Source organism: Acanthisitta chloris, unplaced genomic scaffold (genome assembly GCF_000695815.1).
Source record: "Acanthisitta chloris isolate BGI_N310 unplaced genomic scaffold, ASM69581v1 scaffold1934, whole genome shotgun sequence".
NCBI classification, from domain to species: Eukaryota; Metazoa; Chordata; class Aves; order Passeriformes; family Acanthisittidae; genus Acanthisitta; species Acanthisitta chloris.
In genome coordinates, this window is record NW_008669668.1 from 14,492 (window position 1) to 33,665 (window position 19,174).

Here is a 19,174-nt window from a genome sequence, read left to right on the forward strand (position 1 = left end):
TGTCTTATACCCTGGATAGACACACTACAAAGATGTTTTCCTACACTGTGTTTGACCTACCATGATGCTGTTTTGTCTTAAATTGCTGTATGTGGCATTGCTCTGTCCTCAGTACAGAGCTCTGTACCCTCAGTACACAGGAGGTGTACAGTAGAACTTATTTAAATTAAAATAATAAATTCCTAACTTGCCCTCCAAAAAGCAGGAAAACTTAGAAAAACATATTTAGTCGTTTGAGAAGAAAATTCTCTATTGTTTCGTGATTGTATGTTACTGAAATAACATATAATGTGTACTTGATCACAGTTGTGTTATAAACATCATTAATAAGATTGAATTAGTATTTATAAAACAGTTTTTTTCACATATAAGAAAAAAGTTGCATAAAATCAATGAGGAGGTTTCTCTTCCATGGCCTGATACAGAATGAAACAAATCCATAAATGTTAATCTGAACTTTGAACTTTATGAATTATTTTGTAGAGTGTGTAGTCGCTAATGTCTTCTCTGACAAGACTCAAGTTGCAAGGCAAAAACTGAAACGTAGCCCAGTTTTCCAAACAGATTTATTAAACTGAAGTCTGGATTAGACTCAAATCAACTATTTTTTTTCCCTTAAGAAGCAGTTTTTGTTTCTGTTTCTGTCCTTAGCCAGCAATGTTGAAGTGCTCATGTCTGGAAATGTTCGCTGCTACAATGTCATAGTGGAAGCAATGAAGACTTTCCCCAAGAGTGAAACAGTTCAGGAAGTGAGTTGCTGTTTGTTGCACAAGCTAACATTGGGTAAGTTCCCAAAGTTGTTTATAGTCAGCTTATTCTGTGTTAACTGACAGCGTTACAAGCAACAAAGGCTGTTACTACTCCAGTTAATCCTCAGGGTGGTGTGTGGATCCCTCTGTAATGGTGTAAACATGCTGAGGTAACACTGGCCACAGTCAGTATTGGTATCCTTTTTGTGTTAAACATTAATAACAATGAGAAGCTGTCATAAAGGCTCAAGCGTGGGGGGAAAATGAGACAAAAAAGGGAGAGGAACACAATATGAGAATGGGAAATGAGTAGATCCCATTCTATATAAAGTTACTGTAGAAGGGAAGAAAATGACTTCTAGGTTTCATTTTTTGAAGTGGCAGTGCTGAATGTGTGGGGAAAGAACTGGTGCTGCAGAACTACGTGGAAAGTGTTCTCCAAGACTGTATTTTTCCTCCTTGCATGGCATTTATCCTCAGAGGCCTGTGCTGCATTCCTGACAGCAATGGTGCCCATCTTATGGCCCCTGTGCTGCAGCAGTGAAAGAGCCACTGGTTCCTGGACTTGCCTTGCCTTGAGCAAAAGTACTTTGGTTGCCTGGGCTTACATGGGCTAGTGTCACATCAAGAGAAATGATGCCAGTGGCAAAAAGTTATGCCTTCTAGCACCTCTGTGCTCTCACTTGTGACTGCTAATAAACTGATCTGAGCAGTTGCCAAGAGCCATAGAAGAGGAAGTTCAAATGAAAATAAGTATGTTTTCCCCACTGCTGCTTACAAAACCCATGTGAGCAGTTGCCTAAGCAGCCCTCATTCCATTGCAGGTTCTTCTTCTTCAAGGACTCTGACAAAGTCTTTCTCATGAGTTAGACTTCCAGATTCTTGCAGGTGGTGGCCTGAAGCTACTGCAGCTGCTGGTACCAGGGCATGACTCCCCTTAATCAAGTCCCATCCTTTCGCCATCTGTTTTCTCTTCTTGGTGCAGATAGTGTAGAAAATACAGATCAGTCTTGATTGCAACCCAGAGCAACTTCCAGTTCCCCTTCAGAAAGCCAAATACAACGTTGAAGAAAATATGGTAGGCACTGAGGTGGTATTTGCAGGTGTTTTTGGCAAGAAGTGATGCTACCCAGGATTGGTTTGCAGTGCAAGGCTAACTGAAGATAGGCTGGGAAACCAAGCACTTGTGGAGGCAAAGCACCTTGGTTGACATGCCTTGATGATCTTTCCCTTAGTGCAACCAGCCTGGTTTGAATTCCACACTTGTTGTGTGTTTGTGCTGATCAACAAGTAAGAGTGGCAGAAAAGCAGCCACGAGATCCGTTTCTTCTTTTGGTGTAACAGATGCCCCTCACCTTAATAAAGGGAAATTTTAGGAGAGGAATGGAAGAGGTGTTCACAGCACCATGCAGTTAGGGAAACAGATGTGAAATTCCTAGGTGCTCCTGAAAATACTCTGGAAGGTTTCCATATAGCCAGAATGGCTTCACCAAGTATTCTGATGGGGACAGTCTTAATAAAACCCATGTTAACTGGCAGTGGAATGGCGAAGTCATCATCTACTGGCTTCCAAAATCACCATCATGCATTCTTCCTAATGACTATCCCAGATTTAACTGTCTGGAATTTTAACTGGCCGATACCTGTTTGGCCAGCCACAGGTCCCAGAGAATGACTCATTCCATAGCCAGAGATTATTAATTTCTGGAGGTAAGTAGTGCATTTACAGGAACACACCATTTCTAGTGAAATATGTCGGGGAACAGCAGTGCTGATATAACATGACCACTCTGCTACAGTATAAGGAGAAAAATGCTATTTCAAGTTTCACTTGTAATAGGTGTTAAGGCCACGGTTTTAGAATGATGACTCTGGAAAGAGCTTGCCTTAAAGTCTGTACTTAAGCATTCTGTTACCTTGGTCTATTTGAATTGAATCATAAAACATTGGAAGAGATACTTATCTTTTGGTGAAAAATTTAGACATTGAAACTGGTCAACATGTATAGGACTCGGGATTAGAACTTTTCTTTTGTATATAATTTCATTTTTGGTGCTCAAAGATGTGAGACTTCTTAGTTTTGTACCTCATCTGATGGATTTGAGAGACATCGATACAGATTTTCATCCGATCTTCTACATCGCTGGTGTGATTCTCATTTTTACTAACCAAGAACAGGTTGCCCAGGGAGGCTGTGGCTGCCCCAGCCCTGGTGGTGTTCAATCCAGGCTGGATGAAGCCTTGAGCAGCCTGATCTAGTGAGGAGGTGTCCCTGCCCAGGGCAGGGGGAGGTTGGGACTGGGTGATCTGTAAGGTCCATTCCAACCCCTAAATCTAATTCTATGAAGAATGAAACAAAATTGAATATCAAAATGGAAACCGTAACTATCAAACTATATTTTACAAAGTGAGTGTTACTCTATTATTTTATGCATGATACATGTTTTTTCAAGCAGGGAAGTTATTTTAATTTGCTTGCTTTTTGGAGATTTCCTTATATTAGATCTAGAACATAAAATACTGTCCAGCCTATAATAACAGTTATGGTTTAAATATATTTATCATCAAAAGGTAGTTATTTCTGCTATTCTAGAATGTCTGTATTCTATATTTATAACACTGACCATCATCTATTTAATGAGGAGAGCAAGACCAGAGAGTAAACCAGGGTTGAATGACTTGTTTCGTAGGATAAATCAAATCATTGCAGGAATTCAGGGTTAGGACTGCATTTGCTTCCTGGCAGGAAATCTGCAAGTGATACACTGGCTGAATTTTTCCTATTTTGATGACAATGTGGACTTCATTTTGCGTTAAACCTCTGTCTTTTGTTAAAAAACCAAACAAAACCAAAAGAACAAAAAACCCACAAAGAGCCTAGATCCCAACTGGTTTTTATCCTCTTCTTTCCACAAATAAAATGTCATTGTGTCAAGCCCTGTAACAGGAAACCCAACATTTGCTAAAAAAGTTTGTGCATTGTGTGCTGAGATGTCTATGTTAAACACATGTAAACCTCTGGATATGTGTTTATATTCATTTAATATCTTATGTATTTTTAGGCAATTTTTTCAATATCCTGGTATTACATAAGGTTCCAGAAGTCATTGTGAAGGCTGTTACAACATATCCTGAAAATGCAAAGTTGCAAGCTGCAGCTCTCAGTTGTTTAGCTCTTCTAAGTGAGTAAATCTCTGTCTCCTTATTAATTGTTTCATACTGGTGATTTCCTGTAGTCATTTCAAACTCTGTTTCTTTCACACAAAGGCAGGATAGCTGTCACAGAGCTACATTTCCTACATGTGCTTGCAGTTTGTAGTTTTATTATGACAATCCTGAATGGATCCTGTCCTGTTGGAGTCAGGTGGGGGTTGGTCTCTTCTCCCAGGCAACCAGCAGCAGCACAAGAGGGCACAGACTCAAGCTCTGCCAGGGGAGGGTTAGGTTGGATATTGGGAAGAGATTTTTTCCAGGGAGAGTGATCAGCCATTGGAATGTGCTGCCCAGGGAGGTGGTGGATTCACCATCCCTGGAGGTTTTCAAGCTGAGACTGGATGTGGCACTTAGTGCCATGGGCTAGTGACCACGGTAGGGTTGGACTCGATGATCTTTGAGGTCTCTTCCAACCTGGTTGATTCTGTGATTCTGTGATCATATGCCCAACACCTTCACAGTGTTCAGAGCTGCTAAGTTACCTTGACAGATCTGAACAAAGCAAACTATTTCTTCATAGGCTCATACTGAACAATTCCTGCTCAACGTAAAATCTCTAGTGATAACAACACTGATCTGATGCTGTGTTGCCAGGTATGACAGTACTCATACTGTGGCAGTTTGTTAGCAACATGAAATTAATGCTTGAGCTTGAGTTCTGAAATCAACCAAAAGATTTAAACTTTTCCTTGACTACACTTCAGCTGTTACTTTGAGACGAGTTAGTTTGCTAGTGGCAAAAAGCTAAGACTCTGATCTTCTATGTCTTTGAGTCATTGTTCCATAAAAGTCAGTAGAAATTCTGTTTAAGAGACCCAAAATAGCAAAGATTAAAAACCAGTACATACTCCATTATGCCTCAGATATTATGGTCGGTGTTGGTATCTTTTATTTCCCCATAAATGCTGAAAAATCACAGGTGTAAAATGATATAGTTTAAAATTCTGCTGCACTTTCTGGGACCAGATATTTCTCTCTGCAGTTTGCAATTTGTTTTCTAATGGCTTTGATTCCGAGTGCAGATGGCTCTAATAAGTGGTTACATGCAAATGATTCACAGTTAGATTTTTATGTCTGTGGTTTCTGTATGTAAATACACAACACAAAAGTATGTGCAGGTCTTTTCAGAGCCTTGACTGATCTGTAACTATGTGATTAGTTTACTACACTGCAGTTAAGTTTTTCGCTCCCTTTATAACCTTAAAGACGTTTTTCAAATCTGTCATGGAGTTTGTCACAATACTTCTCCTCCCACTGATTTTCTCACATAGGCAGTGAGAGCACCTCTATGACTACAGGAAGGTGTTTTGTTTTCACAGTAAGAATTTATTGTAAATATTTTACATTTCAAGCTGAAACAATATTCTTAAACCGGGACTTAGAGGAGAGAAAAGAAGAGGAGGAAGAAGAAAAATTGTGCTGGTTGGAAGCATGTTACAGAGCATTAGAACTGCACCGAAAAAACACAGATGTGCTGGTGAGAATTTCTGGGTGATGGGTGAATGGAAATTAAATAAAATGTTTGGCAACATCATTTTCTCCCATATACGCTCAGGCAAACAAGGCCTTAAGGACTGGATTAGATTTAGAGTAAGTCTTACATTTGTTCATCTCGAGAGTTTTCAGTTACTCCTTTGGAACAAATGCAGGTAGTTAAATTACTTGAAACTTTGGCCATTCAGAGATTGCTGTTTCCATAACTCCTCTGTATCCAGCAGCCAAACACAGGCCCCCAACAACAGGAGAATTAGTCTTGGCCTAAAATAGGTATCCAAATGTAAATTAAATGATGAGAATGTGGCACATGATTGTAACTCAGGCCTATCCCAGCTATAAAGTATGTGAGAGTGCACATCTTGTTGTATTTCAACATAGTTCTTTAGCCTGGAGAAGAGGCTCAGGGGTGACCTCATGGCTCTCTACAACTCCCTGACAGGGGTTGGAGAGAGGTGGGGGATGTCTGTCCTGCCATGGCTGCAGGGAGAGGAGTAGAGGGAATGGCCATAAGCTGAGATGGGAGAGTCAGATTAGATGTTAGGAAAAGGTTTTCCCTGTTAGGATGTTCATACACTGGAATAGGTTGTCCAGGGAGATGGAGGAGTCACCATCCCTGGAAGTGTTTAAGAGGCATCTGGATCTGACACTGGAGAGTAGAGTTTAGGATTTAGGAGTTCTAAGCAGAGTGGCAGGTTAGTGGTTGACTCGATGATCTTAGATGTTTCCTCCAACCTTAAATGATTCTATGATTCTGTAAAGCACCTTGTACCTCTGTCCTGGCCTGAAAAACACTCAAACTATTTAGATTTTTTGTATATCTTTTTAATCTTCTAAAGGTATATTTTCTTCATATTTTTGTCTTGGTTTGTGTTTAGGAGGCTGCATGCTGGGCTTTGAAAAATCTGTTTCTGTATCAACGCACCCTTCATGAGAAGATTGGAGATGGAGATAATCAGTCAGTGTTCATATCTTGAGCTTTTATTTTTGGAAATGAAAAAAATGAATGCCTATCATTAGGCCATTTGGGGTTTTACGTTTCAGTTATTTTTATTTTTCATCCCTGTTTCCTAATATGTGATGAAATGCATGATGATTAACCACACTTGGGAAAGCTTCTTTCATCAAAAGTGTGCTAACCTCAGGCTAAAGGGATAGTGTTTTAATAGAGGGTCAGAACAGAGTCTATTAGAGCTAAGTTTTACAGTTTGCAAGGAATTTTATCTTCAGCTGGAACAAGGATAAAGAGTGTAAGAATTGGGAAAACAGACAAGATTAAGATATCTAGTGTGTAAGGAGTTTGGAAAATCAGTGCTTATCTTCCCCCAAATCAGATGAAAGGGCATTGTAGGGGGGATGCTGCCTCATCAGGGAGAATCTAGGCATGGATAAGACTCAGCTTTCCATTTTACTTCAACTATTTCTCAGTTTTTAGTAAGCCTGTTTGTACCCCTTTCTGTACCTCATGTGACTTGGAAACATGAATTCAGTGAAGTTCAGACTAGACTAATATGCATAGATTACAAAGGGCTTTCTGTCAGCTGTTGCTCTGGAAACATATTGGAAGCTGAGTACAATCATCTGAAAATTTCACTATGTCACTTAATGCCTTCTTAGGAAACTGAACTGTAATTAAGAAGTAACTGCTGTAATATAGTCGACGTGCAGTGATTTGTTTCTCTCTGTGAAAGGTTCCCAGTAGACAGAGCAGTGATGCTCTCCATGCTGATGCACTCCTCTTCCAAAGAAGTGTTTCAGGCAGCTGCTAGTGCCTTGGCAATTTTGTCACAACAAAATGGTAAGGGACCTTAATTATCTTTACTTTCTAATTCAGCAGAAAGTTATTGCATAAATATTGAAGAGTATTTAGTGTGCTGTTAGATTAATACAGTGTTCTCTGTGATCAGAATATTATGCTGTTGTGTTTATTCCTTGCTTTGAAAAAGATATTCTTCACTAATACCAAAAGGAGTACGTGGAATTAAAAAGCTCTTTGCCAATTTGTGTTGCAACTTCTACTTTCTGGAGCAGGAAACATGAAAAGAGTGTGTTCTCTTTGTATGCTTGTTTAAATACTTATCACGTTTGAATTTCATCAAAAGGAGGGGCAAAAGCAGTTCTGTTCTTTTTGAGAACTGTATGTAATGAAAGAAAGATTTCCTCATAGGATTCTTTCTATTTTGTGTTGTAGTAAACATTAGGAAGACACTTCTGGCAAAAGGCATACATATGAATGTTCTGGATATAATGAGGAAACATCCATATTCTCCTGAAGTGGTTGAAAGTGCCTGCAGGATTCTGAATCATGTCTTTGAAGGAAGGTAATATCATTAGCAATGCATGTCTTCTTCCAAAGGGAAGGGTTGAGAAGTTCAGTGCTGTAAGCAATTTATTCACATTCTTGACTCTTCCATTGGTATTAAAGTTGACCACAGGCTGACAGCCCTGTACAAAACATGGAATTTTGGATGCCCAGGTGGATATCTGTAGGGAGCTGCATGTTCTTCCCTTCGTGGTTCTTGAGCAGTGAGAGTTGAATAGACTCTCACTGGGTGGTTTTCCCTGCTGTTAGCCAAACTGAATTCCATTGAGAGTTAAGAAATTTCTTGCAATGTTAACTCTGATGATTAAAACAGCATTGTGTGAACATTACTTTAGTGTTGGCTAGGGTGGAATTATTTACATAGATTGAATTAATGGAATGGGTGGAAAATAATTTGCTATGATGAAGAAAAATACCATAGTTTAGTTTATATTTCATGGCTCAAATCAGATTTACAGTGTTCTGAAGGGTTATCACACAGTGCTAGTTAAGGAAGCAAATACATGTACAATTTAGAAATGCTTTTTTTTAATGTTATAAACAATATTTTCAGTTTCCCTCACCTGGATATAATGACAGTAGCTGTATCAGAAGTTGTAAAAGCCATGAGGAAACACGAAAAATCACTCTCTGTACAAGTGGAAGCACTTCGAGTCCTTTTACACTTTATGGTGCCTGGTAAGTCATCCAGAGTCCCACACCAAGTCAGAGAATAGTCAGATAGCTGGTTTTGGTCTGCCTTATCTCATAAGAAAGCCTTTAATGGCAATTCAGAAGGTTTCTGCAGTTCTGTGCATAGCAGGGAACAGCTGTGCCTTTAGAACACACAAGATGGAAAATTTCTGAAGTATTGAGCGTAACAGATGTAAATGATCACTGCTGGTTTCCTCTTGATTTCATCAGTGAAGTTAGCTCCATTACTTCTAAGGAGTTCAGGGAATTAGTGTGGAGCTATCACTGTGATTGTGTATTTTCATCATTGATACCCTTTAAGTGAGAGCAAACCATGATAATGATATGAATTGTTGTGCCACAAAATGCAATTGTTTTGATGGTATCTCTTGGATGGAACACAAAAATTGGACAGTGATTTAAAGATAGAAAAGATACAATTATATACTCTTTTCTGCCAAAAAGAAACCAAAGTGACTAGCTTAGAAATTCCATTCTAAGAAACCCACTCCTTAAAGGCAATCCACAGGGAGAAAAAAAATTATCTTTGTTAGTTCTTTGCCTTTAACAGAATTTGGGGAAGGTTTTAACTGTTACCAGGGTACTGCTGTGTATCCTGTTTTTTTCCTCTGATATTAAGTGTGAGAGTACAGACGTGAGATACTGATTTATTTTTTTTTTGGAACAACTTTTTGCAAGTATCTCTCAGCAGTTTTAGTTGAACATTTACAAAACCAGTAACTCTGATAATAGTAACATGGCTAATATGCAGGCTGATTGCAGGATTTCTGTTTCCTTCTTTTATTTGAGTTATAAACCTAATACTTTCTTCTTCTTTTTGTGATAAACAGCAGGATTAAGGCTTGATATATGTAATCTAACATTAGGCAAGGTGCTTTGTTTGCCAGTAGCTTGGAAGTGAAGCCTTTCTAGAAAGTGCCAACTGGATGTTGTACATTGCTTGTTAATTAGCGAATATAAACGTAATTCATAGGAAATATCAGTAATCAGAACAAATATGATTGCTGAAATGACTTTTAAAGGATTTCTGGGTACTTTGTGTAGTGTCACTTGACTGCAAGTGCCAAAAGCTACAAGAAGGGTAAATCTGAAAGCCCTTTCTTTGTTCTTTTGTATGTGCTCACATTCCACTTCATGTCATCTGTGTGTAAAATTTGTCTCATGATGTGCTGCCAAGTGAGCAAGGACAAATAGTTCATAGCTTCTCTATAGTGTCTCCTTTCCAGAAGGAAGAGACATTCTGAAGGAGGTACCAGGAACACCAAGAAACTCCATTGCTCAAAAAACTAACATATTGCAATGCACCTTAGGCAAAATTCTTTGGCATGATTTTCACAGTAAGCAGTGAGCAAACATGTGGTGAAATCATCATTTCAAACTCAATGTGCTGACATTACGATGCAAATCTGGAGAGACTCCAGTCTCTGTCATGCAGAGTTCTGGAAATGCTGTAAAATCTGAAATATGCCCTCTGAGTCACCTGTGTGTTCAGCTGGATTGTTCTGTTGGATTAATGCTTGGGAGAATATGAAATCTGTTGTTCTGTTTTCTGTTGTTGCAGATACAAAGAGTGAACACCAAAATGGTTCTTCCAGAGATGTGGGAGATGCTGCTTTTGCACTTACAGTAAAAGTCATTAAAAGCCAATGTCTGTTGGAGGGAACTCACTCATTGGTGCTTAATGCTTTGAACAGGGTATAGTTAAAACTTTCTTTCAGTGGATTTTGTCATTATTTTACACTTGCAATGGTGAATCGTTTCTGAGTTTCAGTTCTGGGAAAAAATATCACGAATAACCTGTTGAATTGCTGTAAAAATAAACCCAAAATTTAAAAATCTTGATGGGGTGTGGCCACAGGTATGTTGCTTCCTATCTTTTCCTTTCATATTTTTTCAATTGCCACCATGTTTGTCACTTAGGTTCTCATTTAACAAGAATGTGTTCCTTTTTGACCACAGAGGAAGTACATTTTCTCCCTCTCCTTGTCCTAGAAAAATGGTGTTAACCAAACCAATAGTAGGACTGAAAATTTGAGGGGGAAAAAAAAAATTTCTCACTCTTCATCAGAAAACTAGCTAGGGAATATTTTCAGAATCAAAGGTGAAAATCTGGGGAAGTTATGAGCAGCTGAAACTGATAAAGAAACAGTTGTGACATTGTGATTATTGTTATTTATTGTCGGGACAAACTTGACCTGATTTTACATTCCTTTCTCCATTAGTTTATTGGAAATCCTAGCCTTCAGAAGTGTGGATTAAAACTACTTTCTTCTGTGGCTGAGTGCACTGGTGCACTAGAAATTTTAACCCAGCAAGGAGCTACTGACACTGTGCTTCACACCCTACAGATGTATCCAGACGAACAAGGTAGGGAAGGTATTTGCTCAGTAGAATGAGAATGACATGGTAGGAGGCTCTGATTAACTAGAGTGACTGTAATCAACCTGTTGCTCTCTTTAGTGCTGAATGTGATGTGGTTTGCATGGCAAGAAAAGGCTGCACAGTCCCAAGGTTCACCCACGTTGTAGTTGTGCCTGGCCCTATAAGAGCTTGTGTGAATAACTTTCTGAAATGTTACTAAAGACTACTAAATCATGGGTTTATTCTGCTCAGAATATCTGGATGATCAGTGTCTGATTAATATTTGTTTTCCTTCTAGACATACAGTGTTTGGGTTTGAGTCTTCTACGCTCTTTGATTACAAGAAAGAGTTTGTGTATTGCAACTATGCATGTCCTGTCAGCAGTTCTGGTTTCCACTCTGCGACGATTTAAAGAAGTCACTGAAATCCAGATGCATGTATGTGTTATTTCTGTGTACAAAGATGAAGGTGAAAGCCTAAACTTTTGAAAATTATTTTAATATAGTCATATTTGAAGTATAATTCCTTATTTTTAATTTCTTGATCTTTATTTTATCGCTGTTTCTAGATTAGTATAAGCCTTTGTAATTCAGCTGATACATTTACTCTAGAGATGGTTTTCTTGGGGGCACATGTTCAATCCAGAATATGCAAGCATAGGTTTAGGTGTTTATCTGAAACTAGAATAAATTTCTCAGTCATGCTCCATCATTCTATCCATCTCTAACCATTTAATGAAGTAACCTTCATAGTATATATCACTATAGTATTGATTTCTCTCCTTTGAGAAGTCATACAGAAGAACTTAGTTCCCAGCCCTGTCACCAGCAATAAGCTTAGTGTAGGAATACTGTATTTAAAGAAGGATATTACTGGAATACCATGTCAGATTTTGTATGTGGAAGGAGAGTTCTTATTCTGTCTGCAAACACAGGTTCAGTCCTGCTCATGTGAAAGTTCTGTTTGCTGCAGAAGCTTTTCCTGCTTGTTGCCAGTTTCATTTTTCTCATGAAATGAAGCTTGCCCGTGACATCAGCTTTCTGTGAGAGTCTCTGTACTTGTGTTTCAGATCAGGATGAAAATATCACAAGTTCAGGCTCCCCTCTTTACTGCTGTTTTTCCCCCAACCTTTCCATGTTTAGTTTAGCAACCAGTGCAGAGAGAAACCAAACCAATGTGCAGGAATAAGGAAGTTACTTGAAGTGATTTAGTCTTCATTAGGTTTGGACAAAGAGTCCTTAATTTACCCAGTTCACCCTTCTAGGTGAACTGTACTTCCTTTTTCAGGAAATCACGAGTACATTTGTCACTGACAGGCAGGATGTTGTCAGATATTATGGTGCATATTTGGGTTTTCAAAGGGTCAGTTAATATCTCTTTAAGTGGATCAGCTAAACAAGCATGAAACTACACCTATATAAACACAGACACAGGTGTTTCTGCCTTCTCTCCTGATCTGCTTTGATTGTTGCATGTTTGAAGGCGAGACAAAAAAATTCAAGCACATACTTTTTCGTTGAAATTTGATTTTGTCGTACAACTTGTTTTAAAATGACACTTTTTAACACTGTACCTCTTTCCATTTTCTTATTGTGTTCTTAGGGGTTTCATGCAATCTTATCAATTCTTGGTTTGTCACCTTGTTTTGCAAAGCTGCTGGTAAATGAATCATTTGACACAGTCATTTTCTACCAGATGTCTATGTGTTTCACTGACCAGCGAGATCAACAGGTATCTTCTCTCTTTGACAGCTCCACACCTGAAAAATATTGGTGCTTTTTTTGTGTGTGTGTCCTAACTTCTATTGTTTGTCTTCCCATTCAGTTTCAAAGCCTGTGTTGTAAATGTTTTGCTAAAATAGCTGAAAATGATAATCTAAAAAATATGATGCTGGAAAAAGCTTGTCTGGAGTACAATAGTATAATGGCTGAATGTTTACTTCTGCTGGGAGCTGATATTAATAAGAAGACAAAGACAAACTCTTTGATCTATCAGGTAATACATGGAATTTTGTCTGTCTCCTGGTGCAGCTTGAGGCTATTTTCTCTTGTCCTGTTGCTAGTTGCCTTGGAGAAGAGGCCAACCTTCACCTTCTACCTTTCAGGTAGGTAAAGCCAGTGGACCTGAGCTCCCTAGCACTAGGCAAGGCCTGATGAGTCTCACTCTTATTGTCTGTTCATGGAATATCCAGATGATATGGCAGAATAACCCTTAAATGTTTTGGGTTTTTTCCACTGAACAGATGAAGAAGTGGAATTGCCATAGACCACATGTAATGACCAAACTGGAGAAATTACCATTCATTTTTCCCTGAAAATTATGTGTGCTCATGGCATACATTGCAACTGTAGAACTCAAGCATTTGATACGTTTTGGGCAAAGACTTCAGGAAGATGGGAGTTGATACTCAGATGTCTTTAACAGGCAGTAAGACAAGGACTCTCCGAGGAGTAAGGAATTGTCTAATTGTGTAACACTGTCCTCAAAATAAAGTGAATCTGAATTGAGACAAGCCTCTTAATGTTTGAATGCCTCACATAATTTTTTTTTAATTGCTCTCCATTAGGTTTGTGAGAAGGGAAATAATCCCAAGCTGGTGGAATTGCTGTTAGCCAATGGTGCTCGAGAGCAGGATGTTCGGAGTGCTCTAACCATCAGCATAAAGAAAGGAGATAGCCAAATCATCAGCTTGCTCTTAAAGAAACTTAGCCTTGATCTCACCAACAGCAGTATATGTCTTGGAGGATTTGGTATTGGGAGACTAGAACCTTCCTGGCTCATTCCTTTGTTCCCTGATAAACTTACTCCAATAAGAAAACAAAGTGAGTACATATATGGAAATTGCTATAAAAAATATGTCAATATCACTGGATGGTACTATGAAAGTGTTTCAGATCAAGACTCTCAGGTCAGGATCTCTTCACAGCATTCAGCTGGTTATAGAAACTCTGGCAAAACTTGAAAATAAGTTATTTCTATTATTTGTTTAAAGCTGTTTGGATTTCTTGGAGAATATGCTGTCTTTTTCCTTTCTTATACATACAGATGCAGGTTCTGCACTGGCAAGAATGGTGCTTAAATTCCAGATGAAGAATATTTCAGAGGATAGAGCAAGAGACTCCTCTGATCCAAACTTCTCTGAAGATGGAGTGGATAAAAACTGTGATTGGAATTTCTTACCTGACCCATTAGTGGACAGTGTTTTTCCTTTGAGCGATGAGATTGATAGTGAAGGTAATTGTTTTTCTTTTAATTTTTCTTACTATAATCTCAATCTAGTATAACAGGGCTAGGCTATAGCCATAGACCAGTTGTTTATTTGTATTTGAGATATACTTCCCATTTAAAAAAAAAACAAAGCAACTTTTGACTAAAATTTTGTTTGTGATAACTTTGTAAAATAGTTTATGGTGAGTCAGTGTGTGCTTTAGCTACAAAATTAGGACCTCAAAGAATTTTATCCTGTTATCCATTTATAATAGGTTCTCCATGCATTTAGTTCTTTGGAGAGAGAGAGACAGTGGGATTCATGCAAACAAATTTAGATTTTGACTGCTTTGCTGTCTGCTTCTCAGCCACCTTTATAGTCTATAGCAAAGCAAGTGCATCAAGAGCCCAGTTTGTCTCATCATGAAGTCAGGAGTATTTTGATCTAGAAATCTGTAAATAAAGTTCACACAACCAGGTCTGGTATAGAGGTCTATATTAGAAATTAAGAAATTACTTTATTAAGAAATAAAGTAGGTGAAACGAGGCCTATGCCAAAGATAATTGATCAGAATGTGTCAATGCCAGGTTTATGTCCAGTTCAACATCATTCTTGAAGCATGTCAGGAGATCTGAATGCCTTTAGCTTATAAAAACAGCATTTCTGTCTAAAATATCACCTACTTAATAAAAAGAGTAAGTGGCCTTAACTTGCAACATATCTTTTTTTCTTTGTTGTTGTTCAAATGTTCCTCTTGTTTAAGAAAGTTGTTCTACTTAAAGTTGTCACAGATCAGGAATTTGAACTTTGGAATCAGAACCAAAATATTGCTCAGGATTCTCTGTTTTGTTCTTTTTCTTCGTATCATTCAGCACCAATTTTCAGTTCTGTAGGTCTATTTGTTGTCCCACATAGAAAAGTTGTTAGCCTAAAAAAATAAAGGCTTTGCTAACAGGAGTGATTTTAGGAGTTTTAAAAGAAGCTTTGAGAAAAGGGAGACCAAATGGGTCCAGATAACCCTAAATCACCAAATCCAGAGTTACATTTGGTCCTTTGTTCTCAGTAAATGTGGGAGTGCAGACTTATCTATGGAAGTACAAACTTCTTCTGTTTTAAAAACTGATTTACACTGCAGCAGCAGAAAGATGTGTTATGAAACATGTAGAATAATCCCAACCCAATGGAAATTTTAGGGCATAAAGCATCAGTCTAACAACCTGCATATTTGAAGCATGTTAGGTTAGTAAGGTGTGTGCTCTAAAACACATTGACAGCATTATTGGCCTCTTGCACACACAATTAAGCAGTGAGATCCTGCCAGGATTGATGCTCTTGAAACTAATCTCTCCTTTGTGTGCCAGCATCTGTATTACAGTTGAATTCTGAGCCTCATCTTATATACATTTTATTCCTTATTTCTCCTCCTGTGTTCAAGGAAGTGAAGGTTTACTTTTTACAAAAAAGAAGTCCAATTCCATTGCAGCTGCTGATTCCTACTGTAGGGAAGTGGCAGGTCAAAGAGGTTCTCTTGCTTTGCCTCGACATTCCCACTCTGTGGTAAGTCAGATCCTTGTTCATTCCTGGCTTTTAAGTCCATCTGCATTGCCCACTGCAAAATTATTAATAATCAAGCGTTAGGAAAGATCAGGTAACCCTATGGGCTTCTGTCTCACTTCTGCCATTTCCTTCTGTTGTGATGCACTGTATGGATGGGAATGTATGGCAGCAAAAATTTATGTCCACTAAAAGGTAGGTGTCAAATTAGGAGTAGTTGTTCAAATTTCTGATCTGGTGTTCAAGTGGAAATAGGCCACAAAGGCTTAAATACCCCTAAGTGTATCTTCAGCTGCAGTCAGTGGAGAGAGATTCCACAAGAAGACCTAAGAGGACAAATGGGTGGAATCAAAGTCAGATTCCTTTGAAAGGAACTTGTCCCTTTCCATTGACTGGAAGGGGAAACTGGAGAGATTGGCTTCCCTAGAGGAAGTTATTTTCTGTAATATCCTGCTCCATCCATTCACCCTACCCTAGTGAAAGTCATTTTAGGTTGCCAAAAAATGCACTACTTCCATTGCACTTTAAATCCACTATTCTTTTCATATTGCAAGGACCAGAAAGTTTTATAAAGATGTGACCTGATGTTATTTTGAGCTGACGTGTACAGTTTCTTAGGGTTCTCCCTGTAAGTTCTGATAAAAAGGAGCCACAATAAGAAGAGATTTACTGAATTTTGATCATTTCAGATATCTGCATTTGTTCCTAACTGGTTTTTCTCTTTGGGATTTTGCAGGGACCGGGCTCAGATTATGAACCATTAATGAAACAAAGAAGAAAATTCTTGCTTTCAGATGAATCCCCCAGTAAGTAAACTATACAATTTAATGTACATAACAGATTTTTCATCCTTAATGCGTTGACAAGCATAGCATGCAAAGATTTTAGTCAGATTATATATTTGTTTACAAGATGATGATGCATTTTGGCAATACTGCAGTGGAGTACAAATAATTCATATGTAGGGACTTCTTTTTTTCCTGCCCTTTACAAATGATTTCTATAGAATTCAACAGGCAATGAAATTTCATGAGTGCCCTTGTTAGCTTTCAAAAGCTCCTTCTGTTGTGCAGCACATAAACATCCATTTCTTCCCCACTGTCTGATAGATTTCTGTGTCTTAATAGAAGTCATCATGGGTTTGGGCCTTAACCAATATCCAAACATTCGTTGTCTTCTGCACCTTTAGATCCCAAGTTGATTGATCTTAATTTTACTTAAATGATAAGCTAAATCATGGTATTTTTCACATGTTATGTTTTAATAGAAGGCGTCTCAAAATTTTCACCACACTTAAGACCATCAGACAGTCTTTCTTCATTGATCTCCGAGAGAGAATGTATTAAATCACTAGATCTTTCATCAAATGAGCTGGAGAACATTGATGCCATCAGCCAGAACAGCTGCTTAACTAGTCATCTGGAACACCTTGAGAGACTGGAGCTCCACCAAAACACTCTTACAAACATTCCAGAACAACTGTGTGAAGTAATTCTGCATCATTTTACATAATACAAGCTGAAATGAGTTAAAATAAATTGTTTAGCTCTAATAATGGATCCATAGCAATATTACTGAGGGGATATGGGTGTGTATTTTTGCATGCTTCATACATTCACTCAATTTTCATTCAGTGGATTAATGTTCACCTAGAACTAAAAGTGTTTTAAGTCATTTACTGTAGGGAACTGCCTTAATACTTGTTATATTAAGTAGCATAATAATGTAAGTAAAACTGAGAACTTCAGGCCATTAATGCCTGTAAAATTTTATGAAACTGAGCTAATCAAATTTGAATGATGCTTTATATTTTACTTTGCAATAGGAATATTACAGGTTATATGGGTGTGATTGCTATTTTCTGCTATTTTTCCTAGTGAGAGAAATATAAGAAATTAATAAATTGAATGAAGATATAACTCAATTATAAACCTATACATTCATATTTTTTGAACATTTTCAAAACAAATTGTCCTTTTCTTTCAGAACTTGAAATGCTTGACTTACTTGGATTTGCACAGTAACAGATTTACTTCTTTTCCAACTTATTTGCTGAAAATGAACTGTCTTGCAAATCTTGATATCTCTCGAAATGACATTGGACCTTCCTTCACTTTGGATCCATACCTCAGATGTCCAACCCTAAAGCAGCTTAATCTTTCATATAATCAGCTGGTGAGCACTCCTGAGTTTCTTACAAGTGTTGCTGAAAACCTGGAGCAGTTGTCACTAGAAGGGTGAGTACATCAGTAACTGAGCTGTAGTACAGCAAACATGACAGGAAATCATACATTTGCCATGCAGAATGATGACTGTTATAGCATGGAAAGGATTGTTCAGTCACCAGTGAAACACTGAGATTATCTTCCAAATGTGTAAATTGCTACAATTTCAGTGTTGTATTAAAAAGTCCATGAGAATATCTTTGAGCCCTGATAGAATCTAACAGTTTCAGTGACATACTGAAGATAGAATCATAGAATCAACCAGGTTGGAAGAGACCTCCAAGATCATCCAGTCCAACCCTCCTGTGGTCACTAGACCATGGCACTAAGTGCCACATCCAGTCTCAGCTTGAAAACCTCCAGGGATGGTGAATCCACCACCTCCCTGGGCAGCACATTCCAATGTCTGGTCACTCTCTCTGGAAAAAATCTCTTCCTAATACCCAACCTAACCCTCCCCTGGCAGCGCTTGAGTCTGTGCCCTCTTGTCCTGCTGCTGGTTGCCTGGGAGAAGAGATCAACCCCCACCTGACTCCAACCTCCTGTCAGGGAGTTGCAGAGGGTGAGAAGGTCTCCCCTGAGCCTCCTCTTCTCCAGGCTGAACACCCCCAGCTCCCTCAGCCTCTCCTCATGCCACTTGTGCTCCAGTCCCTTCACCAGCCTCGTTGCTCTTCTCTGGACCTGCTCCAGCCCCTCAATGTCCCTCCTGAGCTGAGGGGCCAGAACTGAACACAGTGTTGTAGTTGAGTGTTTCCTGCTGCCAGACTATCCATCCAGAGGGTTGGCTGTGTGGCCTAACATATTCAACTACATTTTCTGCATACACAATGCAGTTTCCACTTCATTTCATATTCACAAAAGCTTTTTTGGAGGTATTCATGAAATTGCAGGTATTGGTGTAGTTATGTTTGGAATGATAGAAATAGAAAATATGAAGCTTTTTGTTTACCAGTTCTTCTTATCATATTTGTTAGTGAGGGAGATAATTCATACCCATATGGAACTTCTATGAATGCTGTTGGTGATAGCTCTGTAAGCTGCAGATAATGTCTCATTCATTTCCTACAGTCTATTCTACATGAGAAGGTGATATCTTTTACACAGGATAAAGATAGCCACACATGTAACTAAAGCAGAATTAAGGATGTGAAGGAGTTTACAAAAGCACTGTTTGAAATTTAAAATCCCATTGTATTTCTTCATTTTGAGCTTTATTAGCAACATTACACTTGCCAAACAGTCCTGCATGGCTTTTTTATCTTGGTATTTTCAGGATCTTTGTCTCTTTCTGGTGTTCTCCTCCCCAGAATACATTGCTTGTAACATTATATACTAATCCTGAATTGTATTCCC

General features: G+C 38.4%; 1 protein-coding gene across 1 annotated transcript in view; it reads left to right on the forward strand.

Annotated features, from left to right (window-relative positions):
* Nucleotides 1-19,174, forward strand: part of LRRK2 (leucine-rich repeat kinase 2) — a gene marked incomplete at its 5' end in the record, with an annotated part of 58,056 nt that overhangs the window by 9,801 nt on the left and 29,081 nt on the right. The window contains 18 exons of the mRNA XM_009073389.1: nucleotides 652-783; nucleotides 3,812-3,931; nucleotides 5,315-5,439; nucleotides 6,335-6,414; nucleotides 7,148-7,254; nucleotides 7,648-7,777; nucleotides 8,333-8,457; nucleotides 10,034-10,167; nucleotides 10,695-10,839; nucleotides 11,132-11,271; nucleotides 12,437-12,565; nucleotides 12,659-12,829; nucleotides 13,401-13,656; nucleotides 13,880-14,068; nucleotides 15,478-15,599; nucleotides 16,333-16,402; nucleotides 16,864-17,084; nucleotides 17,583-17,833. Coding sequence (XP_009071637.1) covers nucleotides 652-783; nucleotides 3,812-3,931; nucleotides 5,315-5,439; nucleotides 6,335-6,414; nucleotides 7,148-7,254; nucleotides 7,648-7,777; nucleotides 8,333-8,457; nucleotides 10,034-10,167; nucleotides 10,695-10,839; nucleotides 11,132-11,271; nucleotides 12,437-12,565; nucleotides 12,659-12,829; nucleotides 13,401-13,656; nucleotides 13,880-14,068; nucleotides 15,478-15,599; nucleotides 16,333-16,402; nucleotides 16,864-17,084; nucleotides 17,583-17,833 — 2,647 coding nt within the window. The remainder of the gene's footprint in view (nucleotides 1-651; nucleotides 784-3,811; nucleotides 3,932-5,314; nucleotides 5,440-6,334; nucleotides 6,415-7,147; nucleotides 7,255-7,647; nucleotides 7,778-8,332; nucleotides 8,458-10,033; nucleotides 10,168-10,694; nucleotides 10,840-11,131; nucleotides 11,272-12,436; nucleotides 12,566-12,658; nucleotides 12,830-13,400; nucleotides 13,657-13,879; nucleotides 14,069-15,477; nucleotides 15,600-16,332; nucleotides 16,403-16,863; nucleotides 17,085-17,582; nucleotides 17,834-19,174) is intronic.